The following is a 21,123-nucleotide window of genomic DNA, read 5'->3' on the forward strand; positions in this document are numbered from 1 at the left end:
GCCTGTAGCTCCTAGGGTCATTTTTATCTTTGCCTGGTTTTAAAATGGCTATGACCCTAGCCTTCCTCCATATTTTAGGTATCATGGAAGACTGAATGCAGTTATTCATGAGTTCTACCAACCAGCACTTCGCAGTAGGACCAAAGTTCTTAATTTGTTCCATTCGAAGGTCATCGAGTCCTGCTGACTTCCCAATCTTACACTTACTGAGAGCTAATTCCAGTTCAGTTAGTGTGAAATGCTTAGATAACTCATTGCTCTCGTCTGGTTGTCTGACTATAGGATTCTTCCCTACTTTCATGGAAAGCTTTGGTTTTCCATTAAGCAAAAGTTGGTGTGCTATTTGATCTGCACTCACATTGACATGTGTGTTACCTTGCGTAGGATCATTGCACTTATAGTTTATTATTTTAAAGTGTAATAAAATACAGTACATCATCTTAAAACTAAATTTCTGTCTTACTAAAATAAACCCAGAAACTCATAGTTCTTTAAAACCCATTTATTTTCCAAATTGCAAGTTGCTTATACAAGGTACTTTTACATATAAAGGCACACTGTTTTTTTCTTTTTTTTTTTTTTTTTTTTTCTTTTCAGTTTTTACAGGTTTTCTTCTTACGCAACACCATATTTCATGCTACCTGTTATTTACAAGCTTATGAATGTGGCTGCAATTCCTTGCAACCATTTTAAAATGTGCTGCTTATGACAAATTGACAGTATTAATTAAAAATTTATGTAATAAAGTGTTGGGCCTTGGATACCTTGGAATCTCAAGGTTACAGACTTTATAAAGGTATACCTGGGAAGAGAATGATGAAGAATGTCCCACAATTTGGAATAGGATTTTTGGTCAGCCTTAAAATAATAAACTCGGTTCAAGAATTCAAATCTGAGTCTCTACGACTCTTAACGCTCACCTTAAAGGCATCTAATAAAATCTATACTATAATAAATGCCCATGCTCCCACTAATGATAAAAACAATTCCTCAAAAGACCATGAGGAACAGAAGAATTTTGGGACCTATTGGACCAGACCATAGATAACATCCCCAAACACCATAGGCGACTTCAACGCTCAACTAGGCAGAGAAAGAAAATACCGTGACATCATCGGAAAATGGCCAGCACACAAGAAAACAAACAAAAATGGAGAGAGACTAGTTGACCTGTGTAGAAACCATAATATAATCTCAAAATCTATATGTTTTAAGAGGAAACCTCAAAAACTCAAAACATGGAAACACCCTGACTACACTAAAGGAGAATGGCAACTGGATCACATCTGCATGGACAAATACCACCACAAAGAGATCTATAAGGTCAAAGTCCTCCGAGGAATAGACACAGGTTCAAATCACTACGTAGTTAAAATTAAAATTAAACTCACTACCCAGAGGAGACAACAAAAGCAAGCCCTTAAAACTAAAAGAAAAATAGATCCTACCCAGCTAATCAACAACAAAAATTACCAGAAAGCAACTGAACAAATAAAAATCACAGATAAACTTAGACTTAGTACACAACCTTAAACAAATTGCAGAAGACCTGGCTCCAATTAAACCACGTAAAAAACAACAGTGAATGATGAAACAATGGAGAAAAGAATCTCAAAAAACAGAAATATCCTATCAAAATCTAGTAAAACAGAGAAAAGAAACTACCCAAGTCTTAAGAAGAATAAAAAGACAACATCATAAGGACACACTGCAGTTAATTGAAGAACAATTCAATAAAACTCAATCAAGGGACTACTACAAAACCTTCAGAAAGCAGCTCCAAAAATATGAACCCCCGACCCTGCTGATGAAGGATGAAAATGGTAAGCTGGCTCATAATAATAAAGACAATGCAGAAATTCTGGCTAAATATTTCAACAAGCTTTTAAATTGTGAGGAACCTACAGAACTCCTTCATTTAGACACCAACACCCCGATAAAAACACCACCAGAGAACATCAATCCCCCATAATAAAGGAAGTCTACCAAGCTCTGAATAAATTAAAAAACTACAAAGCGCCAGGAGAAGATCAGACCTTTGCGGAAATCTGGAAATATGCAGAAACATCAGCAAAAGTTGCCCTCCATCAACAACCTATCTCTATCTGGATTAAAGAAGAACTACTAGAACACTGGACAACAGCCCGCATTCAGCCACTCCACAAAAAAGGAGACAAAACCGACCCAAATAACTACAGGGGAATCTCGCTGCTAGACATGACATACAAAATATTTTCAATAATCATCCTTAATAGGATAAATTTACAACTTTAGAAAGAACTAGGAGAATATCAAGGAGGTTTCAGACCCTGGAGGAGCTGTCCTGATCAGATCATGAGTCTTAAGTTGATAATGGACTATAACAGGAGAAGAAATAGAGATATGCTGGTAACATTTGTAGATTTCACGAAAGCTTATAATTGCATCCATAGAGAATCTCTGTTCAAAATTTTAAGACACCTTGGGCTACACCCCAAATTAATAAACATGATAAAATTGACTCTCACTAACACCAAATCAAAAGTGAAGTTTAGGGGTGAAACATCAGAGACATTTGAAATTAAAACTGGACTACGGCAGGGAGATGGGCTCTCACCACTATTATTTAATTGTGCTCTAGAAATGGTAATGAGGGAATGGTTTAGGAAATGTCCCCCCAAAATAAAGATTGGCCTAAAAATCAAAACAAATTGCCTGGGTTTCACTGACGATTTAGCATTACTAGCAGTGAACATAAAAGAAGCAAAAACCCAGATATCAGACCTTCAAAACATTGCAAATAAAATTGGCCTCAAAATATCATTTGAAAAAACAGAAATTATGCCCCAAAAACCAACACATCTAAAAGAAGTTACCATAAATGGTAATAAAATCAAAATAGTAACTCAATTTAAATATCTTGGAGAAATAATAACACATAACCTAAATGAAAAAATCTCAATCCAAACAAGAATAAATAGGTTAGCTAAAGCACAAAAATTAACAAGGGATATCTACAAAAAGAAATGTCTATCAATAAATGCAAAAATAAAACACTACAACACAGTTATAAAACCGGAAGCTACATATGCAGCAGAAACACTTTTTCACCTGAATAAACAATCAAAGACTGACAGACTTCAGAAAATTGAGAGGAGGATTGGAAGAACCTGCATCAACAAAAAATACCAGAAGAATGGACAGTGGCGGTTAATACCTAACAAAGTCGTGTACAAAGAGCTAGAACCCATTACAGATACTATGCGTAAGAGGAGACTGGGATTCTTTGGACATATCATGAAGATGCAGGATTCGAGAGTTCTGAAACAACACAATCTCGTCTCAAAAATTACCACAACATGATGTAAATGGATGAGAGAAGTAAGAGAGGATCTGAAGGAAATAGGCCTTACAACAGAAGACACCACAAATAAGATAAAATTGAATACAAAACTCAAGAATACAAACCTCCGCTTTACCTTTACACAAAACAAACCAATAACATGCATATTTTCAACTGAGGAAAGGGCACGAAGATCGGAGCGTCTGAAGAAGTACTGGGAAGACCGCAAAGCCCGAACAATCCCTTCAAAGAGACCTGAACGACGGACTGACTAAAGTGATCTTATGTGGTCATAAAATAAGAAGAAACTGTTGAGCTTATATACAATAGTATTGTTCAGTATCAATACCACTCATATTCTTCAAGCTGTGAATTTTTAAGATCTCCTTGTTTATCATGTCCTCTTACTCTATTTCTTTTTCCTTCCATTCTTCCATCTTCCTGAGTATCAAGGTATTGAAAATTACTACTGCTGCTACTACTACAACAGGGACATTATTTTGTCTAGTCAGGGAATTATTCTTCACCCGGTTGCCTGTGTTGCGAGCCTGTCTCCCACCAAACAATTTGCCGTTATGCACTTCTTGGCGCCACAAGCTCCCCTCCTTTTCAGTCTGCTGAGTGCTTTATCACCGTAAGGTTCAGTTTAGTCAAGTGTATACGTGTTTAGTGCTCGGTGTGTTGTACCAATGCAATTTTAATTACATAAGCATTTGTATATACATAATACCTTCATAAAGTACGAAAATAAGCACTGGTCGCTTTACGGCAAAGTGCTTGGCGGGAGACGGCTCGCAGCACAGGTGATCGGGTGAATGAGAATCCCCCGAATAGATATAATGATGTCCCTCTACTACTGCTGCTGCTGCTGCTGCTGCTGCTGCTGCTGCTGCTACTACTAATACTACTACTACTACTACTACTACTACTACTACTACGTTTTCCTTCCTTCCTTTCTTCAAAGATGTAAGTTATTAATTATACTAGATTGTTTAAATGTATTATTTATCCTTTTCTAGGAAGCTCTATCTTCAAAAGAAGCTTGATCCAATTGCAAAACAAAAGGAAAAAGTCTCTAAAGAAGTATTCTTTATTTGGCCTGGTGGTCCTTATGATGAACTCCTTGGCGCATTGTTCGAGGCTAAGAAGTTTCTTCCTGAAGATGCCTTTGTAAAGTAAGTAATTCAGAATATCATCTATTTCTACATTAACTGAAAATGCTATATTACACTTTTACACTAACTTCAGAAAATAGTATTATCAGAAGAATATTCTATTGACAACTAGCTATCATACATGTCTTCGACAAATCAGCCTTAAATATGGTTCAGGTAAATGAAGGAAACTAATCTAATTCACGACTGGAGTGAAACAATAAATATACCTTTCTGTTTGTTAAAGGACAGGTTCTTCAGTCACCACAGATCTGCATTGAGGACAGTCACCCAGACAGCAGATTTGCTATCAGTTGTTTACCTAGACTTTTCTTATATAATTTCAAATAATTTGGACATTTGAACATTCTCTGTGGTAAAATTATTTAAAATTCTAATCCTCTTCCTGTGAAGAAATATTTGCCCCAATTTGTCCTTCAGATTTCTAACTTTATCTTCTTCTTTTTTTTTTTTTGCCTACTTGTAAACACCACTCAAAATTATTTGTATGCTGATATTCTTCCATGCCATTTCTCCACTGACAGCTTGAAACATACCACATAGTACAATTTACGAACTTCAACATATAGATCCATATTGATACAGTTAAAATTAAGAACAATGTAAGGTTTATGGTCCACTCAATCAACACACATCACTTTACAAGTGAAAACTGTTTAGTATAGAAACATATTTTGGGACATGTTTCATCTCTATTTGAGACTTCTTCAGCCATAAAATCATGTGGTAAATTACAAAACTCATTGATCAGATATTGAAAAATTGGAAGAACCCAATGCCTTTTTAAGAACTAGTTGAGATATGCTAAAGATATAATATGCACATTATTTACACAAAATTGTCCTCACTTCGTGCAAAAACTTTTGTTATCTTCAATGTTCAAGTTATAAATATAAATAGAAATATGACATGCCAGCCATAACGTCTCGTAATGGAATACAAATGTTCATTGTTGCTGTCTAGTAATTTTAAATAGAAGTTCCTTATGAACTGTTGAGAAAACACTAAAGACAAAATATACACATTATTTAATAAAGTAGTTTAAAATTTCTTGCAAACAATCTTTCTTCAGTGTTAAATTTGAACGACCTTACTTGAAAATGTTACAAGCATTGTTGGCATCTGGTAGTTTGTGTGTGTTGAATGAGGAAGATTGAAATTCCGGCCTCGAGCCGATGACCTTCGATGTTAGGCCCTTTAAACAATCATCATCATCATCATCATCATCATCATCATCATCATCATCATCATCATCATCAGAAATTCTGGCCTCAGAATAGGATTGGGACCAATCCACATCAGAACATTTTAAAACTTTAACTTGTATGGAAATTTCTTTCAAAATTAAGCTATTCTGGTAGAAGAAATCTGAAGCCTTTAGATATAGCCTGTTGTATGGCAAAGATCAGCGCTGCAAGACCATCATATTCATGGCTTAAATCTAATAAATGTTCCTTTTTTAAACAGACAAGATCTGGAAAGGAAGAGAGATAAAAAAGAGTGGGTTTAAAACCCTCGGAAATTCAAGAAAAGGGATTCCGCCACGAATGCGTAACGAAAAAGTTTACCATCAAATTTGGTGAATCTTCCTATAGCTGGTTCAGGACTGAGCCTCGCTCTGACTTGCTTCTCGCCACGCTACTGCACGTTTTAATTATGTTTTCTTTCACCCGGCGAAACTTGGCTAGGGGCAGTAGGCGGGAGGGGGAACAGTGCTATTAGTGGGGGAAGGGGAAATAGCTCGGCCTATAGTTGGAGCGGGAGAGTGGGATGTTTGTTTTAGAGGAGGTAACTTCAAATTATTAATTTTTCGTGATGATAAAAGCGATGGTATCTGTTCATATAACAAATTTTTGTTCTCTTGAACATCATTCTTATTTTTGTTTGCGTTAATACTTTGGTCCAAACCTATATAAATATTTTCGTAATTGCTCATCAGGTTCCCTTTGCTCACTTTTTTTTTAAATGGTCAAGTTTTTATTTATGTCAGTATATTGGTGACCAGTATCTCCCATATAGACACTCATTGCAGAATACTTCTTATGTCTGTTGGCATTGACATGTTTGAGATATCTAGTTTGAAAACTCGTACCAGTTTGCCCCACGTACATGACAAAGCATTGATCGCACTTAAGTTCACAGAGTCCTGAATCTAAGGAATCCTCTTTATTGTAATTTACACTATTATGGTTATAAAATATATGACCATTATTGTTCTTAGTTGAAAATGAGACTTGACAGTCGTGGTTCTTAAATAATTTTGTGATTTGAAAAATCCCTGGGTTTGTGAATGTAAAATTCACGTATTTTGAATACTTGCAATTCTCTGGTGTTAATCTTGTGTTGTCCTTTCTTTTTATTTTACTTACCGGGCGAGTTGGCCGTGCGCGTAGAGGCGCGCGGCTATGAGCTTGCATCCGGGAGATAGTAGGTTCGTATCCCACTATCGGCAGCCCTGAAAATAGTTTTCCGTGGTTTCCCATTTTCATACCAGGCAAATGCTGGAGCTGTACCTTAATTAAGGCCACGGTCGCTTCCTTCCAACTCCTAGGCCTTTCCTATCACATCGTCGCCATAAGACCTATCTGTGTCGGTGCGACATAAAGCCCCCTAGAAAAAAAAAATTTATTTTACTTATAATTTTATTAATTCGTATTAACACTGAACCCATTCATAATGGCTATCTTCCATATGTATCGTAATTCTTTTTCTCTTTCTGCATGAGATAAAGGTAAATTGAAGGCTCGAGAAACCATACTGAAATAAGCAGTCTTCTTATGATTCCCAGGATGTAAAGAATCATTTTTGATGGTCACTGGAGTAAACGTATCTGATTTTTCGTAAAAGTCAGGGAAAACCCCATACACATAAAAATTGGTATGAAACAGCAATCGGTTTGTTTAAAACTTTCGTTTTCGTGGGTGATATCCACACTATGGCTTGGTCGTTAGTTATTTTTTGAAATCCAATACTACGTGAAAGTGTATGTTTGATTTCATTCTGAAAAATTATAGTATCACTCCAGAGGTCTCTGTGGCAAACGTTCCAGTTTCCTTCTTCGAACTGCATCACCTACCCTAATCGTATCTGTACCATGAATACTTATTTCAAGCGCGCGTAGAGAAATGAAAACCTCCTCGCTACAAAATTGCATGGGAACAGCCTTTCCGAAATTTAACTAGACGTTTATGTACCATGAAAACATATATCAAGCCCAGTAGAAAAGTGATAACCTTCTCGCTATAATTTACACGGGAATACCCTTACCGAAATTTAACGAGACGCGAGAAAATATAAACTGTCCTCTGAATCATTGGTGTACTCTGCCATATCTTGAGGTGTATCACATTCTTACTTAATTTCAGTATATAACATTAAAGATTAAGTGATCCTTTACTTCAGCCATTATTTCTAACGAGTTAACAACTGATATAGGCCACATTATTTACGCATTTATTATGAAAACGTGTTATCCTCTTTCATTTTGAATTTTTAGAGAACGGCAATCAACGAGTTACTAATCGACTAAGGGGATGAGAGTAGGAAAGGACGAAAGTCATAAATATAACACTAGAGAGAAATAAATAGCAAGAAATGCAAGCACTCGATTTCGCATGACGTCGCAAATCCATATGGCACTCCACAGCAACCGAAGCACAAGTGTTACATGGTTATGAACGAGCAGTAAAACACTAGAAGTTCAAAATACTCTGTTATGTCTTGTTCGTGATAACATTAAAATAGTTCATCTGCAGTTAATGTTTACTTGTCTCATATTGTTAATGTCTTGAGGGGATTAATAATAATAATAATGTTATTTGCTTTACGTCCCACTAACTACTTTTTCGGTCTTCGGAGACGCCGAGGTGCCGGAATTTAGTCTCGCGGGAGTTCTTTTACGTGCCAGTAAATCTACCGACACGAGGCTGACATATTTGAGCACCTTCAAATACCACCGGACTGAGCCAGGATCGAACCTGCCACGTTGGGGTCAGAAAGCCAGCGCCTAAACCGTTTGAGGGGATTAAATAGAAATTGTATCATATTTCTTTCTGGGGAGAACACTGGAACTGTTATTGAAATGTAAGAACTGTAGAACTGCTTTATAATTTTTACAGAGCATGACCCGAGAAAATGCAGAAAGTCTATTAGTGGTATTCTTATACTTGTATCGTATGTTTGTATTTATGTGACAGTCAGCGTAATTCTTAAAACTCAACTCAGTCCTTTCACAATTACATCTGTCCATTTTTGTACTCAGGCTGAAAAGAGAGGAGTTTCCGGATAATTATGTTCCATTAAATATACATGATACCAGTTTTTCGCCTCTTTGCAGATGGTGGTTGTAATTCTTCTTTGTCACTACATTTATTCTTTCACCCTCGATTATGCTATTTTTAGGAAGGAAATAGTCATCAGCTTCTTCATTCATATGGGGAAAAATCAGAATCCTGACTTATCATTCATCATTTCGAACACTTTCTCACTGTCTGATATTATTTCAGCACGACTGTGAGCGGCCATGTTTGTCAGCTGGCAGTTAATTCCCAAAAACTGTAGACATTCACATACGGAAACTAAGTTTACAGCGCTTCCCTGAGCATATGAAGAAGCGCAAGCTTCATTAACATAGCCAATAGATGGCAGATAGTGTATGGTTTTTGAATCTATGGTCAAAGACTTTAGGGAAGCAAAGATATGACACTCAGAATTTTGATGTTCAGTTAATTGAGTTGTGAGTCTGATTCATTGGCTGAATGGTCAGAGGGTCCTGGGTTAGATTCCCGGCTGGGTTGGAGATTTTAATCGCGTCTGATTAATTCTTTTGTCTAGGGGGCTGGGTGTTTGTGTTTATCCCAACACTTCCCTCTTCATATTCAGACAACATACTACACTACCCATCACGGAAATACACAATAGTGATCACATCCCTCCATATAGAGTTGGCGTTAGGAAGGGCTTCCGGCCGTAAAACAGGGCCAAATCCATGTGTGCAACACAGTTCGCACCCGCAGCCCCACAGATGTGGTAAAAGCGATAGTAGAAGAAGAAGAAGAAGTAAAATATATTGAGTCATAACTACTGTGGCACTTCCTGCAAGACTTAATCTATTGCACCGTGATCCGCATTGGGTTAATAGTCTTACTTTTACAACCTTCCTTTCTATCACATTTATTTTCAACTACAATGAAAACATTCATGATCAGTACTTATACCATCTGTTACTTCAGATTCTCTATGGAGTTCATAGAGCTCATATATTTTATCAGCACTACATTCGGAATATTCTTGCCTCTAGTTGTGTAGCACCATTGGAGATATTTGTGCATACATGAACTAATAAGAATACTAATAATAACAATACGAAGTAGAAAAATAATAATAATGATAGAAATAAAGAATTGAATAACATGAATTAGGCCATGAGTGTCAACACATAATAATAATAATAATAATAATAATAATAATAATAATAATAATAAAATAAATAGGGAAATAGTAACAAAGCGGCAGTTTCACATCTAAGCTTGGAAATAACACGGTTAACTTATTAATAAGCAAAATCAAATCATATGCAAGGGAAAACATATAGGTCTAATGAACGACAACTAAGGAAGGATTGTGGAATGTGTTGGAGCCGTATTGAGGTCTGTGGGAATGTATGACGTTATGGGGAAGGAAAGGTTCACGATCATCCACCTCGAACTCATAATATTGCCAAATCTGATAAAATTACAAATCAGACACAAATAAATAGCAGAGTAGTCTAAAATTAATTTTCATAAAGTATTCTCAAAGTGAATGGAAGACATCCTCGAAAGAATTAAAATTTATACAATACATTATTCAAGAGAGAATGTTACATTTACCTGTAATAACAAAACATTGAGCCAGAAAAGGTTTGCCTCCGAACACAACATGTAACGGATTAGCCTAACAGTGACGCTCTACAGAAACTCAATTACCGTGAACATGGTAATCTAGAGGAAACTCCGGCGCACAAATAAACTCTTAAACTATCACGGAAAGTTACGTTAGAGGTGACAAAGGCCGAAACATAAGAATGAATTTAAATTAAAGTAAATACGAAAGAATTAGAAAATTAGCGTTTACCGTGAGAAGCTGTAGGCCCCGACGGAGCTAATCCTAGAGCACACCTGCTCGCGAGGACGGTCAGATGGTAAAGACCCAACAAAACGCGCTGCACATGCAAAGCCGGCAGAAGGCCGGAAATGGACAAATCACAATTAACCAATAGGACACTGAATTCCACTAGATTCCCATTTTTTGCATATTAGAAAGGTCGTTATTCTGACCAGTCCAATTACATGACCATATATGGTCATTTCCTAACCTGCTGATGCAAGAGGAATTGCATCACCTAATCTCTCCACGTGCAGTAACTACTGATCCAAAAGTTATGTACCACACGCATTTCGCCAATGCACAGTATTACAGTTTTCTTCCAATTACATTAAAAATCTACAATCTTTAAATATGTTTTCTCTTGAGGCTTCTTGAAATCAATTTAACTGATACACAATACTAATACAACACAACTGAATGAAATTTAAATACAAAGGTCACTTAATCACTCTTGCAATGTTAAAAATATTCAAAAGTTCACAAGTCCCAAATATTCTTGAGGTTTCTCTAAATTGCATAAAATAAATATTACAAACATATTCAAATTAACATTTTCTTCAAGTTACATAAAAAATTTCTGCAGAGTCCACAGTCCTTATTTCTTCATTTTTCACAATAAGAAAACTATACTTTAAAGACCAAAATGAAATTCAGCTGTCCTTTCTTGATGACACACAGGTGACAAGTTGATTCCACCACTTTCTATTTCAGCTGTACTTCGCAGATTAACTTATTTACTATTTGTTGGTCATGCTTTCTCTCATTTGCTTCACTTTCCTAACTGACATTTGGTAAATTGAGAACACCTGCTGTGGTTATGTTCCTTCCAGTGTCGTTTCTCACATAGCTGATTATCTTTTCAAATAATTCCGCACCAGTGCCACCCTTTCCAGGCCTTTAATCTAAAAAAATCAAATTTGCCTATTATCTTTAGAGATAAGTCTTACACCTAGAATTTCATGTTTGTCATCTTTATATTTTTCATAGCTTACAAATTATTATATCACCAATATGAATTACCCCCCTATCCCTCCCTCCCCTCCTACAGTTCCTCCTGACTCTATGATAATCACTTCAGTTCCATGAGAACATTTCTGTATCCATAACATCACTTCTCAACCATGTTTCAACTCTTATTACAGTTTCCGATAAATATATATCTATTAAATTATTTAATTATATGTCTTTCTCTACAATACTACAATACTTCTACAGTGTAACATTATCTCATCCTTACTTGACTTCACCGAGAGAGTTACGGTTGCATAGCTGTGTGCTTGCATTCAAGTCATGGTGTGTTCGAATTCCACTGTTGGCGGCACCGAAGGTGGTTTTCCATGGTTTTCCATTTTCACACCAGGCAAATGCTGTGGCTGTAACTTAAGGCCACTACCTTCCCAGTCCCAGCCCATTCCCATCCTTGCATAAACAAAAACCTTTGTGTTTAGTGTGATGTTAAATCACTAATAAAAAAAAGTCTTGACTTCTAGCTCCCTGTACTTGTATCACAGCTCCCTTATCCACCAGTTTCCCTTAACGTACGTGCCTACAACTCTTCTAAATAAACCTCCTAAGTTATACATGCCACTGCAGTTCAAGTGAAGGCCACCTGAGTGCAGATCCCCATCTTCTACCCACCCATTAGGATCTACAAATTTTGCTCCCTGTTTTCCACATATCCACTCCGTAATATTTAATCTTTGATCATCCTCCTGCACATTATTCCTCTGTAACAATCTCCACTCCCTTAAACTTACCGTCCAGCATTAACCAGATCCTACACATCCCCAAATAGGTTTGGACCCATACATGTTGCCTTAGAATGTTGATACTGATATTGGTACCCTCCTCCTCTTCTACTTTCCTCAACATCTACTGTAAGCTTATCCCTGGGTAGCTGTCTACCCTGGTTCCGTTTCCTCCACACACACACACACACACACACGCACGCACAAGATTGTAAACCTTTTCTGTATTATAATTTAGCTACTGGTCTAACTTATTACAATTTAGTAACTTAATAATTTATTTATTTACTTTATTGGTTGCTTAACTTATTTAATTTTTAAACGTAGGAACCTTTTACTGTAAATTATAATGAATTTCATTCATTTGTTTATTTAATTGTTAATTATTTTGAAAGAAAGTTATTTACCCTTCATTTATTATTTAAAAGAAGAAAGAAAATATTTAATTAAAAATGCTATGAATTTTTTCTCTCTTTAAGTAAACATCTGATTTACAATTTTATTTCGTCTGTTATTTAGTAGTGAGTAATATTGATCTGGCAACCTGTCAAACTTTAATGTTAGGTCCTGGCCTTTCTCCTTCCTGTTTTTGCCCTCCTAGCTTTGTATTTTGTGCTACTGCCCTTACGGTAAGTATTGTGTTCGTTTTCATTTTGATGTTTGTGCATTCGCATTGTTTTCCCCATGTATGTCTTGGCGAGGTTGCAATTAATGTTCTGGAAAATCTCTTTAAGACATAGCATCAAAGAAAAGGGGTTGGCTCCAAGTTTTTTGCCAAACGAAATGTTTGGAATGTTTTTCTTGTGGTGGCTGGTAATCCCACCCCAACCTGTCTCCTCACGGCATTGTGCAATCCTGGAATCCCTAATGACGTCTACAAGCAGTACAATTGACTGGTGTATTTCTGCTTCGTGGTCAGGTAAAATTAAGAAAGTGACCACAGAGTAGTGAAGATGGATCGCTCGACAAGTGTTACGGTGCACAGCAGAGCTAAACCGTTTGCGAGTGAAGGTTTATACGTTTCAGAAAGCAATATTTTAATGTGTAAATTTTGTAATGTTCGTATCGAGTGGGAGAAAGAAGATACTGTCTCAAAACATTGTTTTAAAAATAAGGAACATTCAGAACGTAAATTTAGCACTCCAACAATGAAACGGCAGGCAACAATAGAACTCTCATTAGATATGAAAAAGAAAGCTAAGAGTAAAAAAAATAGAATTTATTCACGAAACAACAGCGATGCTACTCAAAGCCAACATCCCGGTGGAGAAGGTAGACAACCCTGCAATCCGGAAATGGCTTCAAAAGTATGTACCAGGTATGTACAGTCTATCAATTAAACCTCCACAATCAACGATCAGTGACAGTAATTAAATCTTTAATGATTGATTTTAGAATTTCATTAAAGCAAAATTAAAGCGATACGTCAATATCTATTTCGCAAAATAACGCAAAAATTAGTATCCTTCTCGCAAAATCGTTCAAAAATTAATGCAAAAAATCATGCCTCTAGCTATAAGATACTAAATATGGACAATATTAATGTATTAATTAAAGTTATAAAGAAATAATATTAAGATATCTGTATAGGAGTAATATTCCTTCAGTTTTTCCTTAAAACATTTAACCAATTTACAATTCTTTAAAACAGGAGGCAATAAATTATATTCCCCTAAACATTGATGATTCTACACCTTTCACTCCATATATTACTGAATTGGAGTGAAAAGTATGTATATCCTTAATGATCCCCTTCATATCTATGAATTTCACTAAAATGGGGGAAGTTAACAGTAGAGTGGGTTAGTTTCCTGTCTAGCTTATACACAAAGACTGATGATGAAAATGCAATTTGGTTTTTTTTTTTTTTGTAGGATTTCCAAATGATTAACATAATTTTTCCTTCATCTTCCCCAAATGAAGCTTATGTATGTTAGATGTGGGTGTATCATTGCATAATATATACACTTCAGTTGTTGGTGCAAGAAATTACTGTATCTTAATCTATACATTATTTCTATCAGAGGGGTAATTTTGCTGATTACATAATGAATATGGCTTTTCCAGGAAGGTGTTGAGTCTAATACTATACCAAGATATATAGCTGAGCTGACTCTCTCTATTACTTGGTTTTGTGAGATAACAGTGTTAGCCATTGTGATCTTATGAGCTGTTTTATGAAAGATTAAGTATTTTGTTTTATTCACATTTATGATCAGTATTTGAGATAAAGCCCAGTCCAATAACTTGTTCAAGTCACAATTTATATCTTCCATAATTTGTGTTCCACTTCGTCTTTTATAAGTTATAAAGATATCATCGGCAAATAATTGACATTTTCCCTGTAGTGTTAAAGATTGTATGTCATTAATGTAAATCAAAAATAGAATAGGACCTAGCACCAAGCCCTGAGAGACTTTAACCTGTGCAGCTCTGTGCTGTTGACTGTATGGCGAAACTCTTGTTCCAAACCGAGCGAGTTGGCTGTGCGGTTAGGGGCGCACAGCTGTGAGCTTACATTAGGGAGATAGCGTGTTTGAACCCCACTGTTGGCAGCCCTGAAGATAGTTTTGGTTTTTCATGTTTTCCCATTTTCACACCAGGCAAATGCTGGGACTGTTCCTTAAAGCCATGGCTGCTTCCTTCCCACTCCTAGTCCTTTCCTGTCCCATCATCGCTGTAAGACCTGCGATGTAAAGCCAAACTGTAAAAAAATAAGTCTTGTTCCAGACATACACCACATACAGTCCAAACCTAAATAAACTAACGCACATCCCATCTTGGGTCACAGTGCCCTTAGTTTTGCTGAAAAGATTGAGTACTTCTGCTTATGTAAAAAGATTTTTTAGTGTTGTAAAATACATATTATTTTGTAGTCATATTATGTTTGATTACAAAGACTGTGAATGTGGATTTTGCCTCATCAGTCTGATTTTACCACAAATCACCTTCCGCTTACCCCCGTCTGTTGCAACTGTCAGCATATAAATCTCTCACACACTGACTTTCACTGAATATTGTCTGACTCGTTGGCTGAATGGTCAGCGTACTGGCCTTCAGTTCAGAGGGTTCCGGGTTCGATTCCCGGCCGGGTCGGGGATTTTAACTTTGATTGGTTAATTCCAGTGGCCCGGGGGCTGAGTGTTTGTGCTGTCCCCAACATCCCTGCAACTCACACACCACACATAACACTATCCTCCACCACAATAACACGTAGTTACCTACAAATGGCAGATGCCGCCCACCCTCATCGGAGGGTCTGCCTTACAAGGGCTGCACTCGGCTAGAAATAGCCACACAAAATTAAAACTGAATATTGCAATGGTGGGGGTTAGTCAGAGCACTGGCTGGTCGTTGTTGCACTCCTGAGGTGCGATTAGTGCCCGAGGGATGCAGGTCTTGGCCACCTCTGTTTTAAATGGTCAAGGATTAAAAATGAAGAACAAAATGCTGAGATTTCTTGGAAAAATCTGAGAACAGCTTGGTAATCTGGTACTATTCTGAAGCCAGTCCATAATAGGAGACTTGGAACTGGTACAACCTTTGGGATCGGTCAGAACCTAAGCGTCCACACTGACGTCGAAGTCTTGGTAGTCCTGAATAGGAACTCCTATGTTGAAGACAACAATGTGTTGAAAATGGTCAAATTTGCTCTAGTCTTTTATGTTTTTGTGTTTGTCTCCTTTCTAGTGCTTTTTCTACCCACACTAACCTGTCATTGCATTGCCACTCCCTCCTAGCTACCTATTTTGTTACTATATTATATCTAATAGTATTTATTTTCTTTTAGACCATCAACTCTTCCTGAAGCTATTCAAGAGGCAGTAACAGGTGATACAATACTTCTGTGCCCAGGAGTTCATTCGACAGATGGGAAAGGAAAATTTTCGAAGGATTGTACCATTAAAGGTAAAACAGTATTACAATTCTAGTTTTATTATGCGTTAATTTCTTGAACACGTGTTCCTGCTTATATTTCACTGAGCTTTTACCTCGTTCAAGTTTGTTAGCATTGTCAGTAATAGCGATGTTAAACCAATTGTAAAAAAAAAAAATTACAGTGCAGGAATGAAAGATTAGTCATATTTTTGTAAAATTGCTCTTAAGACAAGAATACCTTTTTTATGGTATTAATGTCCTTTCATTGGTATTTCATTCTTCTGTAATCAAGTGGCTCAAATCGTTACCATTAATCTTTCATTCCTGTACTGTAATTTTTATTTTTTAAACTTTTTTACAATTGGGTTATCATCGCACCGATACAGATAGGTCTTGATGGCGGCAATAGGATGGGAAAGAGCTAGGAGTTGGAAGGAAGCAGCCGTGGCCTTATACGGTACAACCCCAGCATTTGCCTGGTGTGAAAATGGGAAACCACAGTAAACCTTCAGGCCTACTGACAGTGGGGTTCGAACCCACTATCTCCTGAATGCATTTTATTTTTATATCTTTGTGAATGGAAAATGCACAGTGGACTATTCCTAAAATACTCCTCCGTTTCTTCTTTTTACGGAAGCAAAGCTGGAAGTTAAGAAATACATATTCAGACTAGTATGCAAAAGTATGCTCTGAATAGAGAAAGGCACACAAACGGAAAGTGTAATGTTAGTATTAGCGGAAGTAGCAATAATGAAGATGATTTTTTTCAGTCTGAAGATAGGTTTATAGGACACAAATCTCTGAAAAACAAAGCTCATAATTTGATGAGAACTTTCCTAGACTCAAAGTCAAAAGACTCCTTTACAGATGCTGCCTTTCTAGGTGAACAAATTTTAATAAATCTATTAAATATAACACTGCTATTCAGTCTAGTGCTGCAGTAGTATGACTTTTTTCTACAGCTAAATATATTTTTCGGGCTAAACGATCATCACTGTCAGATGAAAATTTTAATATGGTAATGTTTATGAAGGGAAACATGCACCTAATGCAAAATTATGATCAATAATTTATTGCTATTATTATTTTATTGCATTGTGTTTCTGTGTTATCTTTCTAAAAACATTAAATACTTAATATACCTGCTTCTACTTGTTTTTTGTTTTATTTACCAGTGTATGCCAGCCCAGCTGGTTTTGTTAGCTTTAAATTATTTAATATTGTTGCGTGTCATTTCGCAGTCATGTTCGTTTTTTTTATTCACAAGAACACTTATTTCAGCAGTTAAGAAAGGCGAGCAGAAGCATCAACTTGTTTCAATGGAGCAAGCCCAGTTTGTTCGTTTTAATTTTTTTTTTAAACATACTTGCGTCATGGTATATAATCTAACAGGTGGAAAGAATAAATGTACACCTTGGTATAGTGTCCAGCATTACCTATTATAATACTTAAACTCAAGTAAAATTTTTGGATGGTTAACTTTTAACAGGTAACTTTAACTTGTGTCTAATTTCAAAATTGCAGGACCCTTGTGTGTGCAACTAGGAGTTATTTTGAAGGAAGTTTCCAGTAGATAAAATACTTAAGATTAGTTTGGTATATTATGCACATTTTTCTTATAGTGACTATCAAATTAACAAATTAAGGCTGTAGTTTTGCACAATTTTTTTGGAAATTGTCTTTTAAAATACTATAATGTCCCAATTTGGTCTATGAAAACAGAAGCATACGGATGAAACTATTAAAGAAAAAGATAATATCCACCTTTTCAATACTATATATTACGTGAAAATTTTACATTTTTGTTAAATCATCAGGTTTTTTGTACATCTGGTACCGGTTTCGACAAGATTCCAAGTCATCATCAGCCAAGAACAAATTACACAAAGACAAAATACATTGATCATGACTCCCATAGTAATATCACAATAATAGTTCAAGAAATATACATGATAAAGCTAAAATGATATTTATATATACAAGCTGATTGTCAGTGGGATAAAAATGGTTGTTTTTCTATAGGGTGTACACCTTAGTATTACTAGTTAAAAGAAATGAATTCTACTTGTAGCAAAAAACAATTGTCAGCTTTTGATCTATGTTGCTTCTATCTGTTGGAACAGTCGGATTCATTTTATAAGGCTTTATGGCGATGTTTGACATATTAAAAGAATACCCAAAAATCAATCAATTTTCAAAACTATACATAACACGCTTACATATTACCCCTACCGCCGTCGGCGCCCACCCAATTATAGCCCCGCCTCTACCGCGCTTCCCCTTCCTCCCACTTAGAAACTCCACCCCTCCCCATCCCCTCCGAAGGTCCGACATTTAGTCTGTCAGTTCCTCCCCGTTACATCTGCTATCAACTTGGCACCTGAGGTGAGTCTTCTATTCCTTTTCCTTTAATAATATATTTTTTCTGGGTTTACGTAATTCTAAATTGTGTCTCATTTCTTATAGGTTCCGTCTTGGTTCAGGACCTTTCTAGATCAACTTATGTATTTACAACTCGCATCATAAGAGCCTTTCTTCAAGTACCAATTCAACAAGAACCTCGGCTACTTTACTATGTTCAACCTACTCCTTAATACGATATAAACAAACATATCAGGAACGAAAGAGGAAGTCGGCTGGTTGAATTCTGCACTGACCATAATTTAGTCCTCGCCAATACTTGGTTCAAACACCACAAACGACGGCTGTATACGTGGACGAGACCTGGAGACACTGGAAGGTATCAAATAGACTTCATTATGATTAGGCAGAGATTCAGAAACCAGGTGTTGGATTGCAAAACTTTCCCAGGAGCAGACGTGGACTCTGACCACAACTTGTTGGTCATGAAATGCCATCTGAAGTTGAAGAAATTGAAGAAAGGAAAGAATGCAAAAAGATGGGATCTAGACAAGTTGAAAGAAAAGAGTGTGATGGATCGTTTCAAGGAACATGTTGCACAAGGACTAAATGAAAAGGCCGAAAGAAACACAGTAGAGGAAGAGTGGAGAGTCATGAAAAATGAAGTCAGTAGGGCTGCTGAAGAAATGTTAGGAAGGAAGAAAAGATCAACTAAGAATCAGTGGATAACTCAGGAGATACTAGACCTGATTGATGAACAACGAAAATACAAGAATGCTAGAAATGAAGAGGGCAGAAAAGAATACAGGCGATTAAAGAATGAAGTGGATAGAAAGTGCAAGGTAGCTAAGGAAGAATGGCTGAAGGAGAAGTGCAAGGATGTCGAAGGCTGTATGGTCCTGGGAAAGGTAGATGCTGCATACAGGAAAATCAAGGAAACCTTTGGAGAAAGGAAATCTAGGTGCATGAATATTAAGAGCTCAGATGGAAAGCCACTTCTAGGGAAAGAAGACAAAGCAGAAAGATGGCAGGAGCATATCCAACAGTTGTATCAAGGTAACGATGTAGATAATTTCGTTCTGGAACATGAAGAGGCTGTTGATGCTGATGAAATGGGAGACCCAATTTTGAGGTCAGAGTTTGACAGAGCTGTGAGTGACCTAAATAGGAACAAGGCACCTGGAATTGATGATATTCCCTCTGAATTACTGACTGCCTTAGGAGAAACCAGCATGGTAAGGTTATTTCATTTAGTGTGCAAGATGTATGAGACAGGAGAAGTCCCATCCGATTTTCGGCAGAATGTTGTTATACCTATTCCCAAGAAAGCCGGTGCTGACAGGTGTGAAAACTACCGCACTATTAGTTTAGTATCTCATGCCTGCAAAATTTTAACACGTATTATTTACAGAAGAATGGAAAAACAAGTTGAAGCTGAGTTGGGGGAAGATCAATTTGGCTTCAGAAGAAATGTAGGAACACGTGAAGCAATCCTGACTTTACGTCTGATCTTAGAGGATCGAATCAAGAAGGACAAGCCCACGTACATGGCATTCGTAGATCTAGAAAAGGCATTCGATAATGTTGATTGGACCAGGCTATTTATGATTCTGAAGATGATAGGGATCAGATACCGAGAACGAAGAATTATCTACAACCTGTATAAAAATCAGTCTGCAGTGATAAGAATCGAGGGCTTTGAAAAAGAAGCAGCAATCCAGAAAGGAGTGAGGCAAGGCTGCAGTTTGTCCCCTCTCCTTTTCAATGTTTACATAGAACAGGCAGTAAAGGAAATCAAAGAGAAATTTGGAAAGGGAATCACAGTCCAAGGAGAGGAAATCAAAACCTTGAGATTTGCCGATGATATTGTTATTTTATCTGAGACTGCAGAAGATCTCGAGAAGTTGCTGAATGGTATGGATGAAGTCTTAGGTAAGGAGTACAAGATGAAAATAAGTCCAAAACAAAAGTAATGGAGTGCAGTCGAACGAAGGCAGGTGATATAGGAAATATTAGATTAGGAAACAAAGTCTTAAAGGAAGTAGATGAATATTGTTACTTGGGTAGTAAAATAACCAACGATGGCAGAAGTAAGGAGGACATAAAATGCAGACTAACACAAGCAAGGAAGAGCTTTCTTAAGAAAAGAAATTTGCTCACTTCAAACATTGATATCGGAATTAGAAAGATGTTTTTGAAGACTTTTGTGTGGAGCGTGGCATTGTATGGAAGTGAAACATGGACGATAACTAGCTCAGAAAGAAAGAGAATAGAAGCTTTTGAAATGTGGTGTTATAGAAGAATGCTGAAGGTGAGATGGATAGATCGAATCACGAATGAAGAGATACTGAATCGAATTGGTGAGAGGAGATCGATTTGGCTAAATTTGACGAGAAGAAGAGATAGAATGATAGGACACATCTTAAGACACCCAGGACTTGTTCAGTTGGTTTTTGAAGGAAGTGTTGGTGGCAAGAACGGTAGGGGTAGA

The 21,123-nt window shown here is 36.7% G+C and overlaps 1 protein-coding gene across 5 annotated transcripts in view; it reads left to right on the forward strand.

Annotated features, from left to right (window-relative positions):
- The window catches only part of LOC136877479 (protein nessun dorma), a 206,844-nt gene that overhangs the window by 127,099 nt on the left and 58,622 nt on the right, over positions 1–21,123 (forward strand). For all 5 annotated transcript variants that reach the window (XM_067151559.2, XM_067151562.2, XM_067151558.2 and 2 more), the window contains exons 6-7: positions 4,342–4,497; positions 16,183–16,301. In XM_067151559.2, the coding sequence (XP_067007660.2) occupies positions 4,342–4,497; positions 16,183–16,301 (275 nt within the window). The remainder of the gene's footprint in view (positions 1–4,341; positions 4,498–16,182; positions 16,302–21,123) is intronic.

Source organism: Anabrus simplex, chromosome 7 (genome assembly GCF_040414725.1).
Source record: "Anabrus simplex isolate iqAnaSimp1 chromosome 7, ASM4041472v1, whole genome shotgun sequence".
Lineage (NCBI taxonomy): Eukaryota > Metazoa > Arthropoda > Insecta > Orthoptera > Tettigoniidae > Anabrus > Anabrus simplex.